At 46.3% G+C, this 19,795-nt stretch overlaps 1 protein-coding gene across 1 annotated transcript in view; it reads left to right on the top strand.

The window, feature by feature from the left end:
* Window positions 1–18,238, top strand: part of LOC115082653 (rapamycin-insensitive companion of mTOR-like) — a gene marked incomplete at its 3' end in the record, with an annotated part of 63,087 nt that extends 44,849 nt beyond the window's left edge. Inside the window, exon 7 of the mRNA XM_029586855.1 lies at window positions 18,105–18,238. Coding sequence (XP_029442715.1) covers window positions 18,105–18,238 — 134 coding nt within the window. The remainder of the gene's footprint in view (window positions 1–18,104) is intronic.
* Window positions 18,239–19,795: the final 1,557 nt, after the last annotated feature.

Here is a 19,795-nt window from a genome sequence, read left to right as displayed (position 1 = left end):
TTTTAAATTATTTTTAACTTTTGGGACCTCCGACTTAATATCGCCATGATATTAAGTCGGAGGGTGCACAGAAAAGCAGTTTCTACTGCTTTTCTGTCCACTTTCCCGGTGCCGAGAGAAATTAACGCCTACCTTTGGGTAGGTGCTAATTTTTGAAAGTAAAATGTGTGGCTTGGCTGCACATTTTACTTACTGAATCGCGCGGGAATAACTAATAGGGCCATCAACATTCATTTGCATGTTGCAGGCGCTATTAGTTTCGGGGAGGGGGGGGGGGTTTGGACGCGCGTTTTCAACAGGCTGTTACCCCTTACTGAATAAGGGGTAAAGCTAGCACATCGAAAACGTCTGTCCAAACGCGGGTTAACAGTGCGCTCCGCTGGATACAGTACAGTACAGTGCGCTCCGCTGGAGCGCACTGTACTGTGTCGGCCTGTTAGAGAGACATGACCAATAGAAAAAAAAAAGGTGATAATGCCTCTGTGGTGAGACTTTATCTAAGATAATGTATGTAGTTATGAAAGCCATATCTCTGAAAAGCTCTACTCTGAACCACCTCCACCCTGGAGGTGGTTCAGAGTAGAGCTTTCTAAAATAGTGTATGGTCTACACAAAAAGACACATGGAATGAGGCTCAAGGACCTATATATTAGGGATGTGGAGCTGGAAAACTTGTTTTGTTTTTTTTATTTGTTTCGCTTGTTTTTCATTCGTTTCATGTGTTTTCATTACATTTTTGTTTTGTGTACATTAATAAAAATAACGCATACGAATTATTTTAGTTCACACTAAAAAATTAGTGTGCACTAAAAAACAAAAATTAATTAAACAAATGCACATCTCTAATAAATATGTATACCTTAAGGGAGAGGAAAGATGGGAGAATATAAGTATAAACAGATAAGCAAACCTTTTTCAGTGAAAGAATGATCTAGAACAAGAGATCACAGTATGATGCTCCAAAGGGTATATTCGGTAGCAACTTGAGGAAATATTTCTTACACAACATACCTCTTTATTTTATTTCACGCTTTTGCATACTGGGTTCACAGCATGGCACAATATATTAAAATAAATAAATAAATAATATCCAAAATATATCGGGCTTGGTAGTGTGTCCGTCAGTGCTCACACATGTTCTCTAGCCCGCTGATAGATGGCGCAGTCGGCTCCCTGGCCGCCTTGGAGGCTCAAACATGCCATACAGCGGACATGTCACAACACCAGCTACAAGAGGTACTCCTGGGGGAATTCAGCACTACTGCTGGTTGCATATTTTGAGCAGAATTCCTCCTTCCCGCAGATTTCCTCCCTCACCTCAAAGATTTCCTCCCTTACCGGAAGACTATTCAAAATCGGAAGGACAGCAGCCATCGCAGGGCAGGCAGAAAATAGCAGAGGAGACCCTGGCATGCCGCAAACGGAGCCCGACCCATGGTGAAGATGAAGGCTCGGCGCGCTGTTCACAGCGAAAAGGGAAAGCCGCTGTGTGCCGCGATTGGCACGCCCGGGCCTTCATCTTCGCCGCGAACAGAGCATGTGCCGCGGGACGCGCTCCGTTCGCAGCATGCCGGGGTCTCCGCTGCTATTTTCTGCTCAAGGTGAAAATGGAAGGCCCCCGTGTGCCACGAACGGCGCGCCAGGCCTTCATCTTCGCTGCGAACGGCGCGGATCCTGCGACAAGCAGGTGAGAGTGAATGTGTGGAGGGGAGGGTGAGAGAGAGCAGGAGGGTGTGAGAGAGCCTGGGGAGGGGGGGGATGCCAGTGAGAGAGAATGTGTGTTTGAGAGAGGGGGGTTGACAGAGAGCATGGTTGGTAAGAGGGGGTGGGGAGGGTGTGAGAGAGAGCATGGGAGGTAAGAGAGGGTGGGTGGGGGGATGCTTGAGTGTGGGTTTCAAAGAGAGGGAGCCTATATGAGGGGAGGGGGATGTTGGTGAGAGAGAATGTGTGTGGGAGAGAGGAGAGAGAGGGTGTGAGGGAGTGCGAGACACAGCTTGGTAAATAAACTTTGCAAGCCCTGGCTTTAGCAAATGTGCCTCCACGTCCCTTGCCCTGGGTGAAAACAATTTTGTTTTTCCTTTTCAGCTATCGCTTCCATAGAAGAGCATATGTGCCAATAAAAAGGCTCGCCGCCCGGGCGTAGAATGGGTACAGTTGCTAGTATATATGTATTCTGTGCTATACAACTAGCACCCATAAATAAAATAATTATTTATGGGTGCTATACAACTAGCACCCAATTATTTATGGGTGCTATACAACTAGCACCCATAAATAAAACTAAGACGCTATTCATAATTATAAAATATAACTGCAGATACTAGAGGTGTAAACATGAATAAGATTGTACAGCTGACACTAAAATTACAAATGAAGCTGGCATAAAATCCAGTCCCTGATACAACTGCTGCATATCAAATAATTAATTTAATGCTTGATTAAAAATTAAAGAATACTGAAGACAGAATATAATCCTTCATCTTACTTATGTCTGCCGAAAGAGAATGCCATTTCATCATGCTACACCAGACCAGTCCAGTCAAAACCCTACCAGAGCACACAGATTTCCTAGCGTGTAGCAGATGGACTCAGGACCAATGGGTATAGTGTCCTCCTGATAGCAGTTGGAGACGGATCAGATTTCAATCTGACATCAGCCCTAGTACATATACCCCTGCAGGAAGTGCAGCTCTTCAGTATTTTCGGACTCCATAGCAGTTAGGGACTCTATGCACGCTAGCACAGCGTTAGAGTAATTTTATCAAAGAAAACCAACTTGAGAAGAAAATCTTACCTCTACAGATGAGCCCCGCTCTCCTGCGGTGACACCCGTTGGGTCTCTCTCCAAGTTGAGATTTCCCGAGGTGATTTCTGCGATCCCTGGGAGGTAAGCCTTGGTCCGGCGGCCGGCTCTCGTCTGAGACCTGGCCCCCGACATCGGGTGAGGCTGAAAGGCAGCGGATGCAACCTCGAGCGCGGTGGTGAAGGTATTTTCCATCTCCCCCCGCAGCCGGAGACTGCCCGGAACCCGCCCGGAACGAAACTGGGAAGCGCCGAGACAAGGTAAGGTAGAAATCTATTTAAAAGTCTCCGGTCTCCGAAGCTCAAGGAGTCGCACAGGTCGTCAGCCGGGACCAGTGCCACCGGGTTGATCGGCCCTAGCAGGGTTAGACACCGGTCAGATCCGAGGGCCCTCCGAGGTGGTCGCCATATTGTCCGCGTGGTCGCCGTCACCATTTTGGCTCTGTTCGCCGCTCTGACGCCGTTTCGATCCGTGCGCACAAATACCTTTGCGCACAATGTCGCACGCACAAGTACCAGGCGCGCTTAGCCACGCGCTTACTGTGCCGGGCGCATAATTTTGACCTGTACGCACAACAGAGCGCACATCTCCCGGCACGTGTGCACCAAACCTACGCGCGCAACTTCGTACACCAGAGCGCAGAATTGTATGGTACGCACACAAGACATGGCACCACCGGAAAATAAACTCAGAGCTCAGGGTCTTTGCCCAGCATGCCATATTAGAGCTGCTGCACAGCATGAGGAGGCCACGGCCCTGTGTATACAGTGCAAAGAGGCCCTAGGGGACCCAACTCATGGCCCTTCTCTGCAGTGCCCAGAGCCCACCTGTAACTGGGCACTGCAGATAGAGGCCTGTCTGCGACCCAGCCATGTTGGAGATCCAGTGGCACATAGGGACCTCCTGCCCAACTTCCTCCCCTGCCGGCCCTCCTACTTCTCTGCTTGTGCAGTTTTCCGTCTAGCTGATGATGTGTTTTGTGGGGAGTGGTTTTGGCTGGATGATGTCATAGCTCGCTTAAAGGGTCTGGACTGGAGCACAATTGCCCTCTTTGTTCCTGGCCAGCCTTGAAACAGCAGGCATTGCGTCTGTTTCAACCATGATCCATCAGGTGATTAGCGATTTCTGTCCTAGCAGTAAACAAGCAGCAGCGGTTTCCTCAGTTGACTCAACACTTCGGCACAGTGGCAGAGGGATCAAGACCCTACATGCGGCTGAGACAGTCAGGGCTTGGCGAAACGCCATCATCACTGCAACTTTCCACTTAGAGATGGAAGAAGAAGGCAAGTTGGCCTGTGACCGAGCATCCCCCCTGCCCCCCGCAGCGAGCATGGCCGAGTCTGTTCAGGAGCACAGTCTATGTTTGGGGGCCATCTATGAAACTGCTCTGACAGCAACCCCTGCAGGGGAAGGGGCAGGCTAAGTCACAGAGGAGGAGAAAGGAGAAACAGTTGGCCAGTGGTGGCAGCGGAGAACACATCTATGAGCGAAGAGGGATCAATGTAGAGGTGAACCAAGAGAAAATTACTGACACCAAACAAGGAAGCAGCACTATAGTGAGTCCTCTTAATGTGACTCGGAGAGAAGTGGATAGCGCACAGATCCAACATGTAACATGAGATTCAGGACTTAAATTGGAAGAAGCAGCCCATGGCTGGCAGCAGGACACCACCATTGCGACACTGGCTTCTTCAAACACACAACAGAGCCTCGAGAGTAGCACACAGCTGTGAGGCTTCTAGGCTGTTCTAAGGACCCTTTTTCCCAATTTGGAGCTGTTTGAGTGGCGAAAATGCAATTGACATATGGGCAGGTGTTGGGAGCCCATATACCCATTCAGGGCCTCGGGGGCTTGTCCCCGTAGCCAGTCACCCAGACAGCATGACCTTTGATCCTGCTGCATGGCAGCAGAGAGCTGCTTGGGCTCTGTTCACCTCACACAGCCTCCTGCTGGGGTTCCAGCCTCCAACCCAATGGCAAAGCAGCACCCTAGGGTCTCCCTTCATCTACTGGATATGTTGGTCCATATCCAAACTTTCCAAATTGGGGGGTACTGGCCAGCTCCCATGCCCGGATTCAGCTCATTGCCCAATCTCTAAGTGCAGCCAGGGCATGTGATTCCACATCACAGTGCAAGTTGTAGTAATGAGGAGGCAGTAGCCAGCGCCACACCAGCATTGCATGAAATGCCAGTCATCCGAAAACACCCATCATCAAAGGACACATCTCATGTTGCTTGGGCTGCACAGATTTTCCTGGGAATGCAGCACAATGTACAGGTGCTAAAACAGTCACAACATCCAGCAACACAGGCAGAGCAGTAGTGGGTGATTCTCAAGAGGACACTGGGGGCAATGCATGCATAGAGTGTGGGCAGACAGCAAGTAAGAAAAAAAGGCAATGCTAAGCGCAGACATAAAGCTAACACCATCATAAGTTTTAGCTCTTTGGAGACATTTAACTAGGATTCAGCGTCTGACCACAGCCCATGTCACCTGTCAACTGAGGCCAGACAGGTGTCTAGGGGAACCCAGTATTACAAACCGTATCAACTTTAGGAGAGTGTCCCTAAATCCCTCCGTAAAAAGATCAAGAAACGCTCATATATTGACATTTTCAGGATCATGGAAGGAAAGTGTCTGAGGGGCATGCAGAAAAAGGTGAAGGATGAGGACACTGCACACAACTCAGACAAGGGAGTCCTCAGGAACATTATCAATTGGACTTGTGCATTTCTGAGAATAAGCATTATCGGTCAAGATGATCCCTTTCAGTATGGCCCCATGCTAAGTTTCACAGATACCATCTTCGAAGCCTACAAGGAATACGATGGCTGGGTATGGCTGAATTACGATGAAGGATTCCCTGACAAGATGGAAGAGAATCATTTTATGTCCTGGGGGATGTAGGATGTCAGTCTATGGATGAAGCTGATGACACACAGTGCAAGCGATACGGGACCATGTGCGTGGGCGCCTAGGAAGTTCTCCTTGACAATACATGCTGTTGGGACAGCACAGGTGTCTGAAAATGTTTGCTGGCACTATAACAGATCGGCATGCAAACTCAAGCACATTTGCTCATCCTGTGCAGCTCCACACCCAGTCACCAAGTGTATCAAAAAACCTAGCGGAAGGAATAATGGGAAATCCATAGGTTTCACCATTTTGCAAGGCACCTTCACCCATAGATCTGCTAGCTATGTTTCCTTGGCTGGACTGCTACTCCAGATGCAGAGGCCCAACAGATTGGCCAAGGTTTCCATGAAGGATTCCCTATCCCTTTCCAGGAACTTGTTGGGGGCCAATTACTAGTAACGCCTCATCCACAGGGCAGCACGCAAACATCATTCAATAGAAATTGGATATGGAGCTGGTGCTTGGGTGTATGGTTGGTCCATTCTTTTCTCTGCCTTTTCCAAGATCTTCCTATCACCTTTGGTGGTGGTCTCCAATAAAGAGCCCGGCAAGTTTTACCTCTTTCAGAGCCTTTCCTACACTCAAGGCTAATCCGTGAATGATCAGCTTCCCCTGAAGAGTACACAGTCAATATGCATCATTTGACTGTGCCATTGCCTTGTTCAGGAAGTGCAGTGCAGGTATTTTAATGGCCAGAACTGTTATAGTCAGCTTTCAGAGTTTTCCCTGATCAACTGAACAGCTTTCCGTTTCGGTTTCAGGATCAGTGCTACCTTGACAAATGCATGCTGATTGGTGTTCAGTGTCATGCGCCCACTTCAAGCTCTTCAGTTCCTTTCGTCATTGGGTGTCATCACAACAGGCCAGATCAAGCAATATCATACATTACCTTGATGACCTCTTATTCATTGGGTCAAGGGAATCTGATTCATGTGCTCATCTCTTGTTGGAATTCCAATTGGTTGCTGAAGACTTTGGTGGTGTTCTGGTGCACAAGAAGACTGAGGGTCCTTCTACTGTCATCTACTTCCTGGGCATAGAGTTAGATTCGATCAACATGTTGTCTCGCCTTCTGGCCGATAAGGTTGCGAAGCTATGAGTTATGCTGCGGCAGGCATTGACAGCTAAGAAGCTTATGCCACACTCTGTGCAAGCCATCTTGGGCACATTGAATTTCTCCTGTTGAGTGATTCCCACAGGGTGGGTGTTTCTGAGGAGGCTTGCTGTCACCGCAGTGGGCATCAGTAGGCCGCATCACTTCTTAAGAGTGTCAAAGGCCATGCACACAGACATCTCCATATGGGCATCATTTCTGGACGAATTCAATGGTGTGTCTTTGTGGCAGGGACCTTGGACATATACTCAGATGCCTCAGAGGGCTGGGGTTTTGGGGTATTCTGTCAAGGAGCGCGAAATATTGAGTGACAAGCATATTATATTTTGGTGCAACAACCAAGATGTGGTCCAGATCCTGAACAAGCAATTGGCAAAATGCCCAGGGTGTGGTGGACTTAAGGGAGGTTGTCCTCATTGGCTTATGCATCAATGCTACAATCAGGGCGAGTCATGTCCCGGGGGTTTGCAATGGCATTGCTGATTCCCTATCTCGTGCTAAGTGGTATTTGTTTCATAAACAGATACCCATGGCAGATGAATTGGGAATTCTAGTACTGGACCACTTGGGGACAGTTGGTCTCCAACCACCAGGGACTTACTACGGGGATCCTTGGCTTCAGCCACATGGTCCACGGACTGCAGATGTTGAGTACATAAGGGGATTCCTGAATTAGCATGACTGGGTTACGGGGTGAGTACCAGATGACCTGATGGTGAAGTACGTCTCCTCAGGCAATGACATGGGTGCTTTCAGAAGCTCAGTGGTTAGACATCTAGTGGGCCTGGCCTTGTTTACAAAGGCATGCAGCTGGGGGAATCCCACCAAGTTATTTCTGTTGAAGATTTTGGCAGGCTGGTCGAGAAAGTTGGGGCCTGCGATGGATTCTTGGCTTCCAATTACGCACAGCTTGAGGAAACTTGTGGGTTCTGTTGGCATCCATCAGGACTTCAGATTTTGAAACCAACCTGTTCTGTCTAGCTTTCTCTTTGGTTTTCTTTTGTGTTTTATGCATGAGCAAGCTTGTGGCCTCCACCAATAGTGATTCAGGTACCAGTAGCATACTGTTGTAGAACGTGACATGTACAGCTCAAGCACTCTGCATAAAGATACACAGGTCAAAAACTGATCAAGCAGGCAAGGGTGCAATCCTGTCTTTGAAGCGTATCGCGTCATATATCACTTGTTCCGTGCAAAATATGGAGAAGTACTTCGCTGTTTGGCCCTCTAGTAGTGTACATTTACTTTTGCTGTGCTCAGATTGGGAGTAACCAAAATGGGCCTGGATGCCAAAAAATTTACCACCCACTGGTTTAGAATTGGAATGGTTCAATACCATACAGCAAATAGGAAGATAGATATCCCAGCCTCGATCTGCATCATGCGAAACCCTCCTACAGTCCCTCCACGCCTTAGGATTCCAGCAAATCATAGCATCTCCCACACACAAAGCTGGACATACATTGGACCTGATGTTTATCAACTCTGACGTCCTCGCCACCAACCATCCCACCTGCACCCCCGTCCCCTGGTCTGACCATCACCTATAGAATGCCTCCTTTCCACTAACATCCCTCCTCCAAGCAACAATACCATCTGCACCACCATAATATCCTGAAAAACCCTGCCCTAGTGTCGAGTTAGCAAACGCACTCTCCACCTCCTTATCCAATCTCACCTGCTCAGATCCCGACACAGCACTAGCTTATCCCGGGACAAGCAAGATGCTAGTCCTCACATATAGGTGACGTCACCGGAGCCCAGCGCAGGAAATCTTTCTGTCAAAGTTTCTAGAAACTTTTGACCGGCTGTGTGAGGCCACTGAGCATGCCCAGCATGCTATGATATTCTCTGCCACAGGTGTCTCTCTTCAGTCTTCGCTTTTCCCCGCTGCCGTTCGCATCGCGGGACTAGAGCCCTTGTGTTCTTCGCAATTCTTGTGACTGAAAAAGTCAATATTTTTTCAATTTTGCTGATATTCTCTCTCATAGGAGCTCTCAAGCTCGCCGGCTGGTGAGTACCATTCCTTTGATTCTCATATTTTCTAGGAATCCCTTTCCTCACACTCGCATCCATCGACGGCTGTCGATTCCAAAATGGCGACGGGATTCAAAAAGTGCCCGATTTGTAATAGGAATATGTCGATAACTGATCCGCATTTGGAGTGTGTACTCTGCCTCGGAGAAAAACACGATGTCAGTACATGCCCCAAATGTGCAGAAATGACAGTAAAAGGACGGAAAGCCAGACAAGAGAAGATGGGGAACATCTGTTTCAACTTCAGTTAATCCCTTCTCCTTCGAAATCATCGAGGTCGTCTCCGGCCGGAGCGACCAAAAGGGCTTTACTTAAAAAAAACCGCGTCCGGATGGATCCGGTGATCGCCCATCCTCACCATCGTCGGTACTTATCGACTAAATCGGCAGAAACACCAAAAAATCCAAACATCGGCATCGACATCGATATCCGTCATCTTCTACATCGATGTTCCAGGACAAATCAATGCAACAGGAAATGCAACAGGAAACACCGGCACCTTCGATGCCTGGGCCTTCGTCTTCACCGATTCCAACCACTTCATCGATGGACACCTCCGTACCGCCACCGTGTACATCGGTGACTTCACCACTTGTACAGCCGGAATTGTCTATATTAATAAGACAAGCGGGTCCTACAAGCTCTTCAAGAGCAAAATATTCCGACGGTTCCGTCGATGCCGACACCGTCCTTGTCGATGCCGATGCCTCCAACATCGATGCCGTGGTACCACCGATGACGGCGCCTTTCTTGCCGCCGAGGATTTCGACTGGTTTCATAACCACTACACCAAGGCTCGGGACACAATCCACATCACTTTTTGCTCATATTCCATCAAGCCCCTTGATGTCAATACCATCGGTGCCATTTCCACCGACCACGACATCGAGAACATCCCCGCTACCATCGGGGCAACCTGCATTGGAACCTCCAGAAGTTCAAGATGAAGCCTTTTATCGACGCCCTTTTACAAAGGTATCAAAATGTGATCGATAATTTACCATCTACTAGGGCCACATACTACTTCTGCAGGATTTTCCATCGATAACCCACAGCGATATCCTTCAGGACTCCATGTCCCATCTAAACCAATGCCAAAATCACCTTATAGAGAAGATTCTGATGAACCCTCTCATTTTTCTTCAGAGGAATTCATGTCTACTAACCCTTCTTCTCCTGATCAAAGAAAGAAGTCACCCCCAGAGGATCTTTCCTTCTCCTCATTCATACAAAGCATGTCTGACTCAATTCCATTCAAACTTACAGCAGAGGAAGACTCAAGAGCACAAACCCTTGAGGTTTTACAGTTTGTGGATTCACCCAAACAAGTACTGGCGGTACCAGTACATGAGGTTTTACTAGATCTCCAAAAACGAATCTGGGAAACACCCAGCTTCTACTCCTGCAGTAAATAAACGTGTGGACACTACTTACATAGTCCAACCAGCTCCAGGCTACCACAAACAGCAATTACCACACCAGTCTGTAGTAGTGGAGTCAGCACAGAAACAATCTAAACATGTGCGCCCACACTCATCCATCCCACCTGGTAGAGAACACAGATTCCTGGATACACTAGGTAAAAAAGTCTATCAGAGTTCCATGTTGAGCACCAAAATTTCTGCTTATCAACTCTACATCACTCAATACCAGCAGAACCTCTGGAAGCAGATGGAAGAGTTTGTAACCTCCTTACCCACCCAGTTCCAGGAGCCTGCACAAGCTGTAATAACAAAGGGACTGGAGGCAGGCAAACATGAGGTGAGAGCAGTCTATGATAATTTTGAGACTGCTTCCAGGACAGCAGCAGTTGGAATCACTGCTCGCAGATGGGCCTGGCTCAAAGCATCCAACCTCAGAATTGAGGTACAAGACAAACTTGTGGACCTGCCCTGTCTTGGTGACAATCTGAGCTGTACAACAGCTTAAGGACCACACTGAGACTCTACGTCAGCTGTTTCAAACCCCTCAAGAGCCTGCTACTCAGTCTTCTCGTCATCCTCCATGAAGAGATATGCGACGTTCCTATTACAGGCCACGCAGATACTACCCCCACACTTCTAGGGGTAGGTCCAGCAGACCTACACAACGCTCCCAGGCCAGACAATCCAGGCCTGCTCGTCCACAACCTTCTGCACAGACAGGCTCTGCAACAGGCTTTTGAAACAAAGACCAGAGAACAGACCCATCCTTGCAATCCCAAGCCAAATCTACCGGTGGGAGGAAGAATATCTAATTTTCACACAAATTGGCAAAACATAACATCAGATCAATGGGTACTTTCCATAGTCTCTCGAGGCTCCAAACTAAATTTCACCTCAATTCCTCCAGAATTTCCACCAACTTCCTGCCCACAACAAAACTCTCAACTGCATCAATTACAGGCAGAATTATCCACCCTTCTGAGATCCAGGGCCATACAACCAGTGCCCCGGACACAGCAGGGCAGAGGATTCTACTACTCCCGATACTTCCTCATTCCAAAGAAACCGGGAGGCCTACGTCCCATCCTAGACCTCAGAAATCTCAACAAATTCTGAAGAAAGAAAAATTCAGGATGGTATCTTTAGGCACCATGCTTCCACTTCTTCAAGCAAGAGAATGGCTTTGTTCTCTGGATCTTCAAGATGCTTATGCTCACATTCCAATATACCCTCCTCATTGCAAGTACCTGCGCTTCACGGTAGACCATCAACATTACCAATACAGAGTTCTACCCTTTGGACTTACATCTGCTCCCAGAGTCTTCACCAAATGTCTAGCAGTCATAGCAGGACACTTGCACAAAGAAGGGGTCCATGTTTTCCCATATCTAGACGACTGGCTCATAAGGAGTCCATCTCAACAAGGAGCAATAACTTCTCTCACTCGAACAATTGCTCTACTTCACTCCATGGGATTTCTCATCAATTATCAAAAATCCCATCTCACTCCAACTCATCTGTTTCACTTCATAGGAGCAGAGTTGAACACAGATCTAGCAAAGGCTATTCTACCTATAGATCGTGCAGGTGCCCTCATTCTACTAGCAAATTCCATTTCCTTACGAACACAGACCACAGCCCATCAGTTTCTGATACTGCTAGGTCATATGGCCTCCACAGTTCACGTTACACCAATGGCAAGGCTTGCCATGCGAGTGGCCCAATGGACTTTACGATCACAATGGATTCAAGCCATTCAACCACTACATTATCCAATTCAAGTGACCCACCAACTAAGATCATCTTTACTTTGGTGGCTGAACAAAGACAACCTGTGCAAAGGCCTACCCTTTCAACAACCAGTCCCACAGATAACTTTAACTACAGATGCATCCACCATGGGATGGGGAGCTCATATAGACAATCTCTACACTCAAGGGACTTGGACAAAACTCGAAGCAACATATCAAATCAATTTTCTGGAACTTCGACCTATACGTTATGCACTGCATGCGTTCAAGGACTGCCTCTCACACAAGACTGTTCTAATCCAAACAGACAACACAGTAGCCATGTGGTACACAAACAGGGAGGTACGGGCTCGTATCTCCTTTGTCAAGAAGCTGCACAAATTTGGGGCTGGGCCCTGAACCACTCAATGTTCCTACGAGCCACTTATCTCGCAGGCATTCACAATGTAGTAGCGGATCGACTCAGTCGTCAATTCCAACCACACGAATGGTCCCTGGATTCTGCAGTAGCGACCAGGATATTTCAGCGTGGGGGACAACCAACAAATAGACCTCTTTGCGTCACATCTGAATCACAAAGTGGACAAATTCTGTTCTCTTCACAAACAGAACAATCAGCCAGCCAAGGACGCCTTCGCTCACCCTTGGAGCTCAGGCCTACTATACGCGTATCCTCCGATACCACTCATAACCAAAACTCTAGTGAAGTTACAACAGGACCAAGGGTCCATGATACTCATAGCCCCATACTGTGGCCTCGACAAGTATGGTTCCCCACACTGCTAGACCTCTCAGTCAGGGATCCAATTCGACTGGGAGTAGCTCCCACTCTCATAACTCAGGATCAGGGTCGGCTGCAACATCCCAACCTTCAATCCCTATCCCTGACAGCATGGATGTTGAAAGCTTGATCTTGCAACCACTCAATCTTTCCTCCAATATATCTCAAGTGCTCATAGCTTCACGTAAACCTTCCACACGAAAGAACTATGCTTCTAAATGGAAGAGGTTCACTTTGTGGTGCTCTGAAAAGAACATAAATCCTTTCACCTGCCCCACAACTTCTCTACTAGACTACTTATACCATCTTTCAGAATCTGGTCTCCAGACTTCATCGGTAAGAGTACATTTAAGTGCAATCTCTGCATACCATAACAAGATAGCGGATGCATCTATCTCCACACAACCTCTCGTAAGCAGATTTATGAGAGGTTTAACTCACCTTAAGCCACCAATTCGGCCACCTGTCACAGAATGGGATCTGAATTTGGTACTAACAAGACTCATGCGTTTTCCTTTCGAACCCATAGATTCTTGTGATCTTAAATTTCTCACCTGGAAAACTGTCTTCCTTATAGCCATTACATCAGCTAGAAGGGTTAGTGAGTTACAAGCACTTGTCACGTACGCACCTTATACTAAGTTCCTACATGACAAAGTGGTTCTCCGTACTCATCCAAAATTCCTTCCTAAGATAGTTACGGAATTCCACTTGAATCAATCCATAAGTTTACCCATATTTTTTCCAAGGCCTCATTCCCATCCAGTAGAAACAGCCTTGCATACCTTAGATTGCAAGAGTGCACTAGCTTTTTATATAGACCGCACTGCAATACACAGACAATCCACACAGCTTTTTGTATCCTACGACCCAAACAAACCAGGTAAAGCAGTGGGTAAACATACTTTATCAAATTGGCTAGCAGATTGCATACAATTTTGTTATGAAAAAGCAGGCCTCCCTCTCCAGGGACGAGTAAAGGCGCATTCAGTACGAGCAATGTCAACCTCAGTAGCACACTACCATTCAATGCCAAACCTTGATATATGTAAAGCAGCAACATGGAGTTCTCTTCACACTTTTGCAGCTCACTACTGCCTAGACAAGCAAGGACGACAAGATTCGGCCTACGGACAATCTGTCTTAAAGAATTTGTTTCCAGCTTAATCCCAACTCCTTCCACATCCAATCTTCTGTGATCTCCGGCTGATCCCTTTTCAACAACAATACTTCACAACATAAGGACTCAGCCTCTAACTTGCTATTCACCCATATGTGAGGACTAGCATCCTGCTTATCCTGGGATAAAGCAAAATTGCTTACCTTGTAATAGGTGTTATCCCAGGACAGCAGGATGTAGTCCTCACAGAACCCACCCGCCACCCTGCGGAGTTGGGCTCATATCCTTTTATGATTTAATTTACTAAACTCTTTTGCTACATACTAGACTGAAGAGAGACACCTGTGGCAGAGAATATCATAGCATGCTGGGCATGCTCAGTGGCCTCACACGGCCGGTCAAAAGTTTCTAGAAACTTTGCCAGAAAGATTTCCCGCGCTGGGCTCCGTCGGTGACGTTACCCATATGTGTGGACTACATCCTGCTGTCCTGGGATAACACCTATTACAAGGTAAGCAATTTTGCTATCCTGGAATAACCTCACAAGAGACATTGCCAATAGACTCTGCCCAGTCACCAAACGAATCATAAGTCCCTCCTCGAAACCCACAAAGCCATGGTACACACCAGAACTTAAAACCCTAAAAAACTCTATCAGGCAAAAGGAGAGACAATGGCGTAAGGACCCGACCCCTCAAAAATCCGCCATCTACAAAACAGCATTACATAACTACAGACTCTCCACCCAAAAACACAAAAGAGACTTCTATGCTAAAAAAATCCATGACTACAGATTCAACCCTAAAGTGCTCTTCTCCTACGTCTCAAGTCTGACCACTCCCAAACCCCCCCCACCATACCAGACTCCGATGCATCTTCTAAATGTGAAGAACTGGCCAACTACTTCCACAGCAAAATTGCTACTCTCCTATTGAGATTCCCCTCCTCCACTAACAGTCCCCCCCACACCCCGCCCTTCCTCCCCACACCCTCCCAACCCACAATGACTGTACTCGACTCTACCTCCTCCAAAGAAGTCGAACACATCATCAAAAAACTCAAACCCTCGTCTCATCCTGAAGACATTATTCCCTCCAAAGCCCTACTAGCCATCCCTAACACCATAGCCAGAGCTTTAGCAGATATCAACTGCTCACTCTCTCATGGATCTGTCCCAGACACGCTCAAACATGCGATAGTCAAACCCCTCCTCAAGAAACCCTCCCTGGACCCAAAAAACCCCTCCAACTTCCGCCCCATCTCTAACCTCCCGTTCATTGCCAAGCTAATGGAAAGAGTTGTTAATTCACAACTCATGGACTATCTTGAAAATCATGCGATCCTCCATGCCTCTCAATTTGGTTTCTGGAAACATTTCAATACTGAATCGCTACTCTCCCTATCCGACTACCTCCTCAAAGGCATGGGCCAAGGCCACTGCTATCTCCTAGCCCTCCTTGATATCTCAGCAGCCTTCGACACCATTAGCCACCAGCACCTCCTAACACGCCTAGAATTCATTGGCATCTCTGGCCTTGCTCTCGCCTGGTTCAAATCTTACCTCTCAAACAGAAAGTTCTCCGTTAAAATTGGCAACTCTACATCCACCCCACAGCCCTTACAGCAAGGAGTCCCTCAAGGCTCATCACTTTGTTCCACTCTCTTCAATATCTACATCACCCCACTCTGCAAACTCCTTACGGACCTCAAACTCAAATTCTACCTCTTCGCTGATGATGTCCAGATCATCATCCCCATACATAACTCCATCTCAGATGCCCTAGAACACTGGGATAACTGCCTTGCAGACATCAACTCCCTGCTCACTGACCTCCACCTTGCCCTTATGAACAAAACAGAACTCCTACTTATCTCCCCCCATCTTCCACCTCCCCCACACTGTCTAACAACCCCAAGCTCAACCTTCTCTCAACCCAACCGTTTGTTAAGGACCTCGGAGTACTCCTAGACCACCAATTAAGCATGAAGAATTATGTCAACTCTATACTTAAAGCTGGCTTCTTCAAACTTAACATACTTAAAAAAACTCAGACCCCTCCTACACACCCAAGACTTCCGTACAGTGATCCAAGCCACCATCTCTTCCAAAACTGATTACTGCAATGCTCTCCTCCTAGGGCTCCCACACTCCACGATAAAACCACTACAAATGTTGCAAAATGCCACAGCAAGACTCATTGCAAATTCCCGTAAGCACGAACACATCACTCCCATCCTCAGAGACCTCCACTGGCTCCCCACACTCTCCCGAATACATTACAAAACCCGGGTTAGATGCTGCTTTGCTTGATATTACGGTTGGTAGCGGAGGTGGAGGCATAGCCTTTTTTCGTGATGACCATCTCAGCTCGGATATAGATTATTTAAGGAAAATATATTGTTGAATAAAGCTTTGGCCTTTTATATCCAATTGCTGTTCTTAGGTCATCATTTTCATTGCTATGAATACTGCACTAATTTATTGCGGGGTGTTATATCTGAGTTGTGGGTAATGGATTTTTGAGAGGGAGGCTCATAGCCAGGCCCGCACGATCGTCGTAGCTACTAGAGTTAATATGTGGGTCCATGCCCAGAGCCCACCTGTAACCGGGCGCTTTGGTTGGAGGCCTGTTTGCAATCCAGCCATGTGGAGTTCCAGTGGCGCATTGGGACCTGCTGCCCAACTCACTTTTCCGTTGGCCGCCCTCCTCTGTGCGTGTGGTATCCCGTCGTGCCAATGACACGGTTTGGTGGGGGGGGGGGAGCAGTTGTGGCTGAATCTTGTTACAGCCTGCTTTGTTTCTGGCCAGCCTTCCTACCACTCCCCACCCTAATTACCAGTCTGTGAGATAGAAATTTCATTATTGTTTAGTGCAGAACATCTGTCGCATTGAAGTGTTGGATGAGTGCTTTTGCGTGCATGCTGTTGGATACTTTCAGTTTTACTGTTTGCGGATATCATAGGTAGCCTCCGGTGTTAGTGATGTATGTTCTCCGTGGATGTCATATATGAACTGCGCAATTAGCAACACATTAGTTAGACGATGATGAATGTACCTACTTTAATTTTAATGTTGCAGCAAGGGAGGAGGTAGGTACCCAAGCTGGGGGGGGTGCATTTTGCATGTGGTGCAGGGGTGCATCAAGGTCCAGGTTATCAGTGAGCTGGTGCTTTTGGCGGTGCATAGCAGGGCATCCTTACACCTCGGGAGGCCCCCCTTGCTTGGGAACAAGACAAGGTGCTGGGCTAGATGCAGCCTTGATTGGTATTAGGGCAGGCAGCAGAGGTGGGTCGTTGCCTGTTTTGGCAATTACTATCTTGGCTCGGGTATAGGTTATTTAAGGGGAATATGTTGTTGAACAAAGCTGTGGCCTTTTATATAAAATTGCTGTTCTTATGTCATTACTTCATTGCTGTGAATATTGTTCCAATTATGGTGGGGTTTTATATCTGAGTGTTGTGGGTAATGGATTTGTGAGAGGGAGGGACATAGCTGGGTGACACTATTGCTGCGGCTGCTAGATTTACAACATGGTTCTTTTCATTAGTACCTTCAGGAATTTACAGCTCTTTCATGATCATAGTGAGGGTGATTTCCGTTTCGTTGCCAATAGCCATTTTTTTTATGATGGAGAATCCTGTTTGGAACATTTGACACCACATGGACACTGCGAAAAGTACTGTTTTGCCCTTTTTATCACTAGCAACGATGGTAATCTCTTAAACTAAGTAACTGGAAGAAACAATTTTGCATGCAGGTTTTACTGGGGTTTTTTTTTTTTTTAACTTCTCTAAGAGCACATCTATCTGGCAGATGCTCTCTTACACTCCCCCTCCCACCCAAGCTAATAAATTTTACAGCAGTGCTTCTAAATCCTCAAGGACCACAAACAGGTCTAGTTTTCAGAGTTATAAAGCTATGCAGATTAGTCCTTATATATACGAATGCATTAGATATGAATATCTTTGTGGATTGCCTAAAAACCAGACTTGTTTGTGAATCTCATCCTCTGCCCTAAGGCATAAATCACCTGAGGTCATTTGAAATGTAAAATTTCACAGTGTCATTACTGAAATACACTGATGTCATTTCTATTTTACTCTTGTTGAAATGTTTTGGGGATTTTTTTTTTTTTTTTTGCTTTCCTACAATAGGATACGGAGGAAGCCCTTGTGATGAATCTAAAAGATAGTCAGGTACTCCATCATAAAGAAAACCTGGAGTGGAATTGGAATCTCATTGGAACCATACTCAAGGTGAGTGAAGAAAATTTAGTGTATATGGAAGTGTAAAATTAAAAAACCTGAAGAGGGCCTAATACCATAAAATATATTGAGTTAGAGTTTTTTGTTTGTTTTTTTTCATTTATATTTCGCTTTTGGAACGTAAAAGCTGATTAGGAATGACTGATGTGTGTTGCAACTGTAGGTAGGAAATTTGATGGAATCAGCTGTGTTTCAGTAAGATAGACTAATTCAGTTGCTATTTTGCCCCTGGTATCGTAGGGAAATACAAGTAAAATAAGAGATGCAAACAGAGGAATAAATTACCCTCCTTTTCTCTCAGAACATTCACAAAAATTGAATAGGATTTGTAATTCAGTGCATTAGTGGTTATATCACCTCTCTAAAGACTGGAAGTTCGCCATAGTCATATAAATGGACCACATGACTGTAGTTGCTCCAAACAGATATCTGTTCCAGAACTTTCTAGAAAGACCTTACCATGTTTCTGTGGCCCCACTGCTCCCACTTAGTTCATTTTCATGTGCCAAAGACATCTGATACATCAGCTTTAGTGGCCAAATTTCCTTCAGTTTTCTTCCATTTCTCAAAAAAAAAAAAGCCCTCATTTTCTTAATCATGTATTTTGACACTTTAGATTTTATTACTTTTTCGTCATTCTATTTATTTAGCTCATGCCTTTTCATTGACAGCTCAAGGTGAGATACATTCAGGTTTTGTAGGTGTTTCTCTGCCTCCAAAGGACACAATCAGAATTTTGTACCAGAGGTATTGGAGGGTGAAGTGACTTGTTCCAGGTCACAAGATGTCAGTGGAATTTGAACCCTGACTTCCCTGCTTCTCATACTGCTGTTCTAACCACTATGCTACTACTCCACTCCTACTAGTCAGCATGAGTTATGTTTTCTCTTTCCTCATTACAGGCACTTAGCTGTCCATTTTCCATGTTGTTTTTTAGTTCTCTGGTTATTGTTTCCTGAAAGGTTTCCTCATTTGATTTGGCTGCATTTATCTTTCTCATGTCAGAGAAGTAATCCAGCTACTTCAAGTTCTTCCCCAAGTGCAAACAGATGTCCATTTTTGACCACCATCAGATTTGCTAAAAATCAACATTTATTTCACTCTTTTCCAACTAGAGAGCTCAAAGTATGTAATAGCAGATGTACATTTACATTTTTAATCATTCAAATAAATAGGCACAGTAGACATCACAGTAATACATCATACGTACTCTGAAAATAAGTCAGAGAATATACTTTAGAGAGGTTCTTTAGGGTAAGAGACTGTGAGTTGGAACAAAGAAAAATACGGTACTGTGCAATAAAACAGGATAAAGCGATGACACCTTGCGATGTAGTATCTGATTAAAGGCACTCAGTGGTTCGAGCTCAGAAGGTCAGTATGATGCCATGTGAGCAGTTTTAGGCTTTCAAAGGAGACTGGAAGACAGGACATCTGGACTCCAGCCTTTCTCCATAGAAAATGCTTTATTCTCTATAAAGCAGACAACAATAACAGAAACCGCCTGCTTACCCCATCAGCATAAATCGATTTCCAGCATTTACATTCTCGGCAGAATATCTGCCTTCCTCCACTCCAGG

Source organism: Rhinatrema bivittatum, unplaced genomic scaffold, assembly GCF_901001135.1.
Source record: "Rhinatrema bivittatum unplaced genomic scaffold, aRhiBiv1.1, whole genome shotgun sequence".
NCBI classification, from domain to species: domain Eukaryota; kingdom Metazoa; phylum Chordata; class Amphibia; order Gymnophiona; family Rhinatrematidae; genus Rhinatrema; species Rhinatrema bivittatum.
This window is presented reverse-complemented; position numbering and strand designations above follow the sequence as displayed.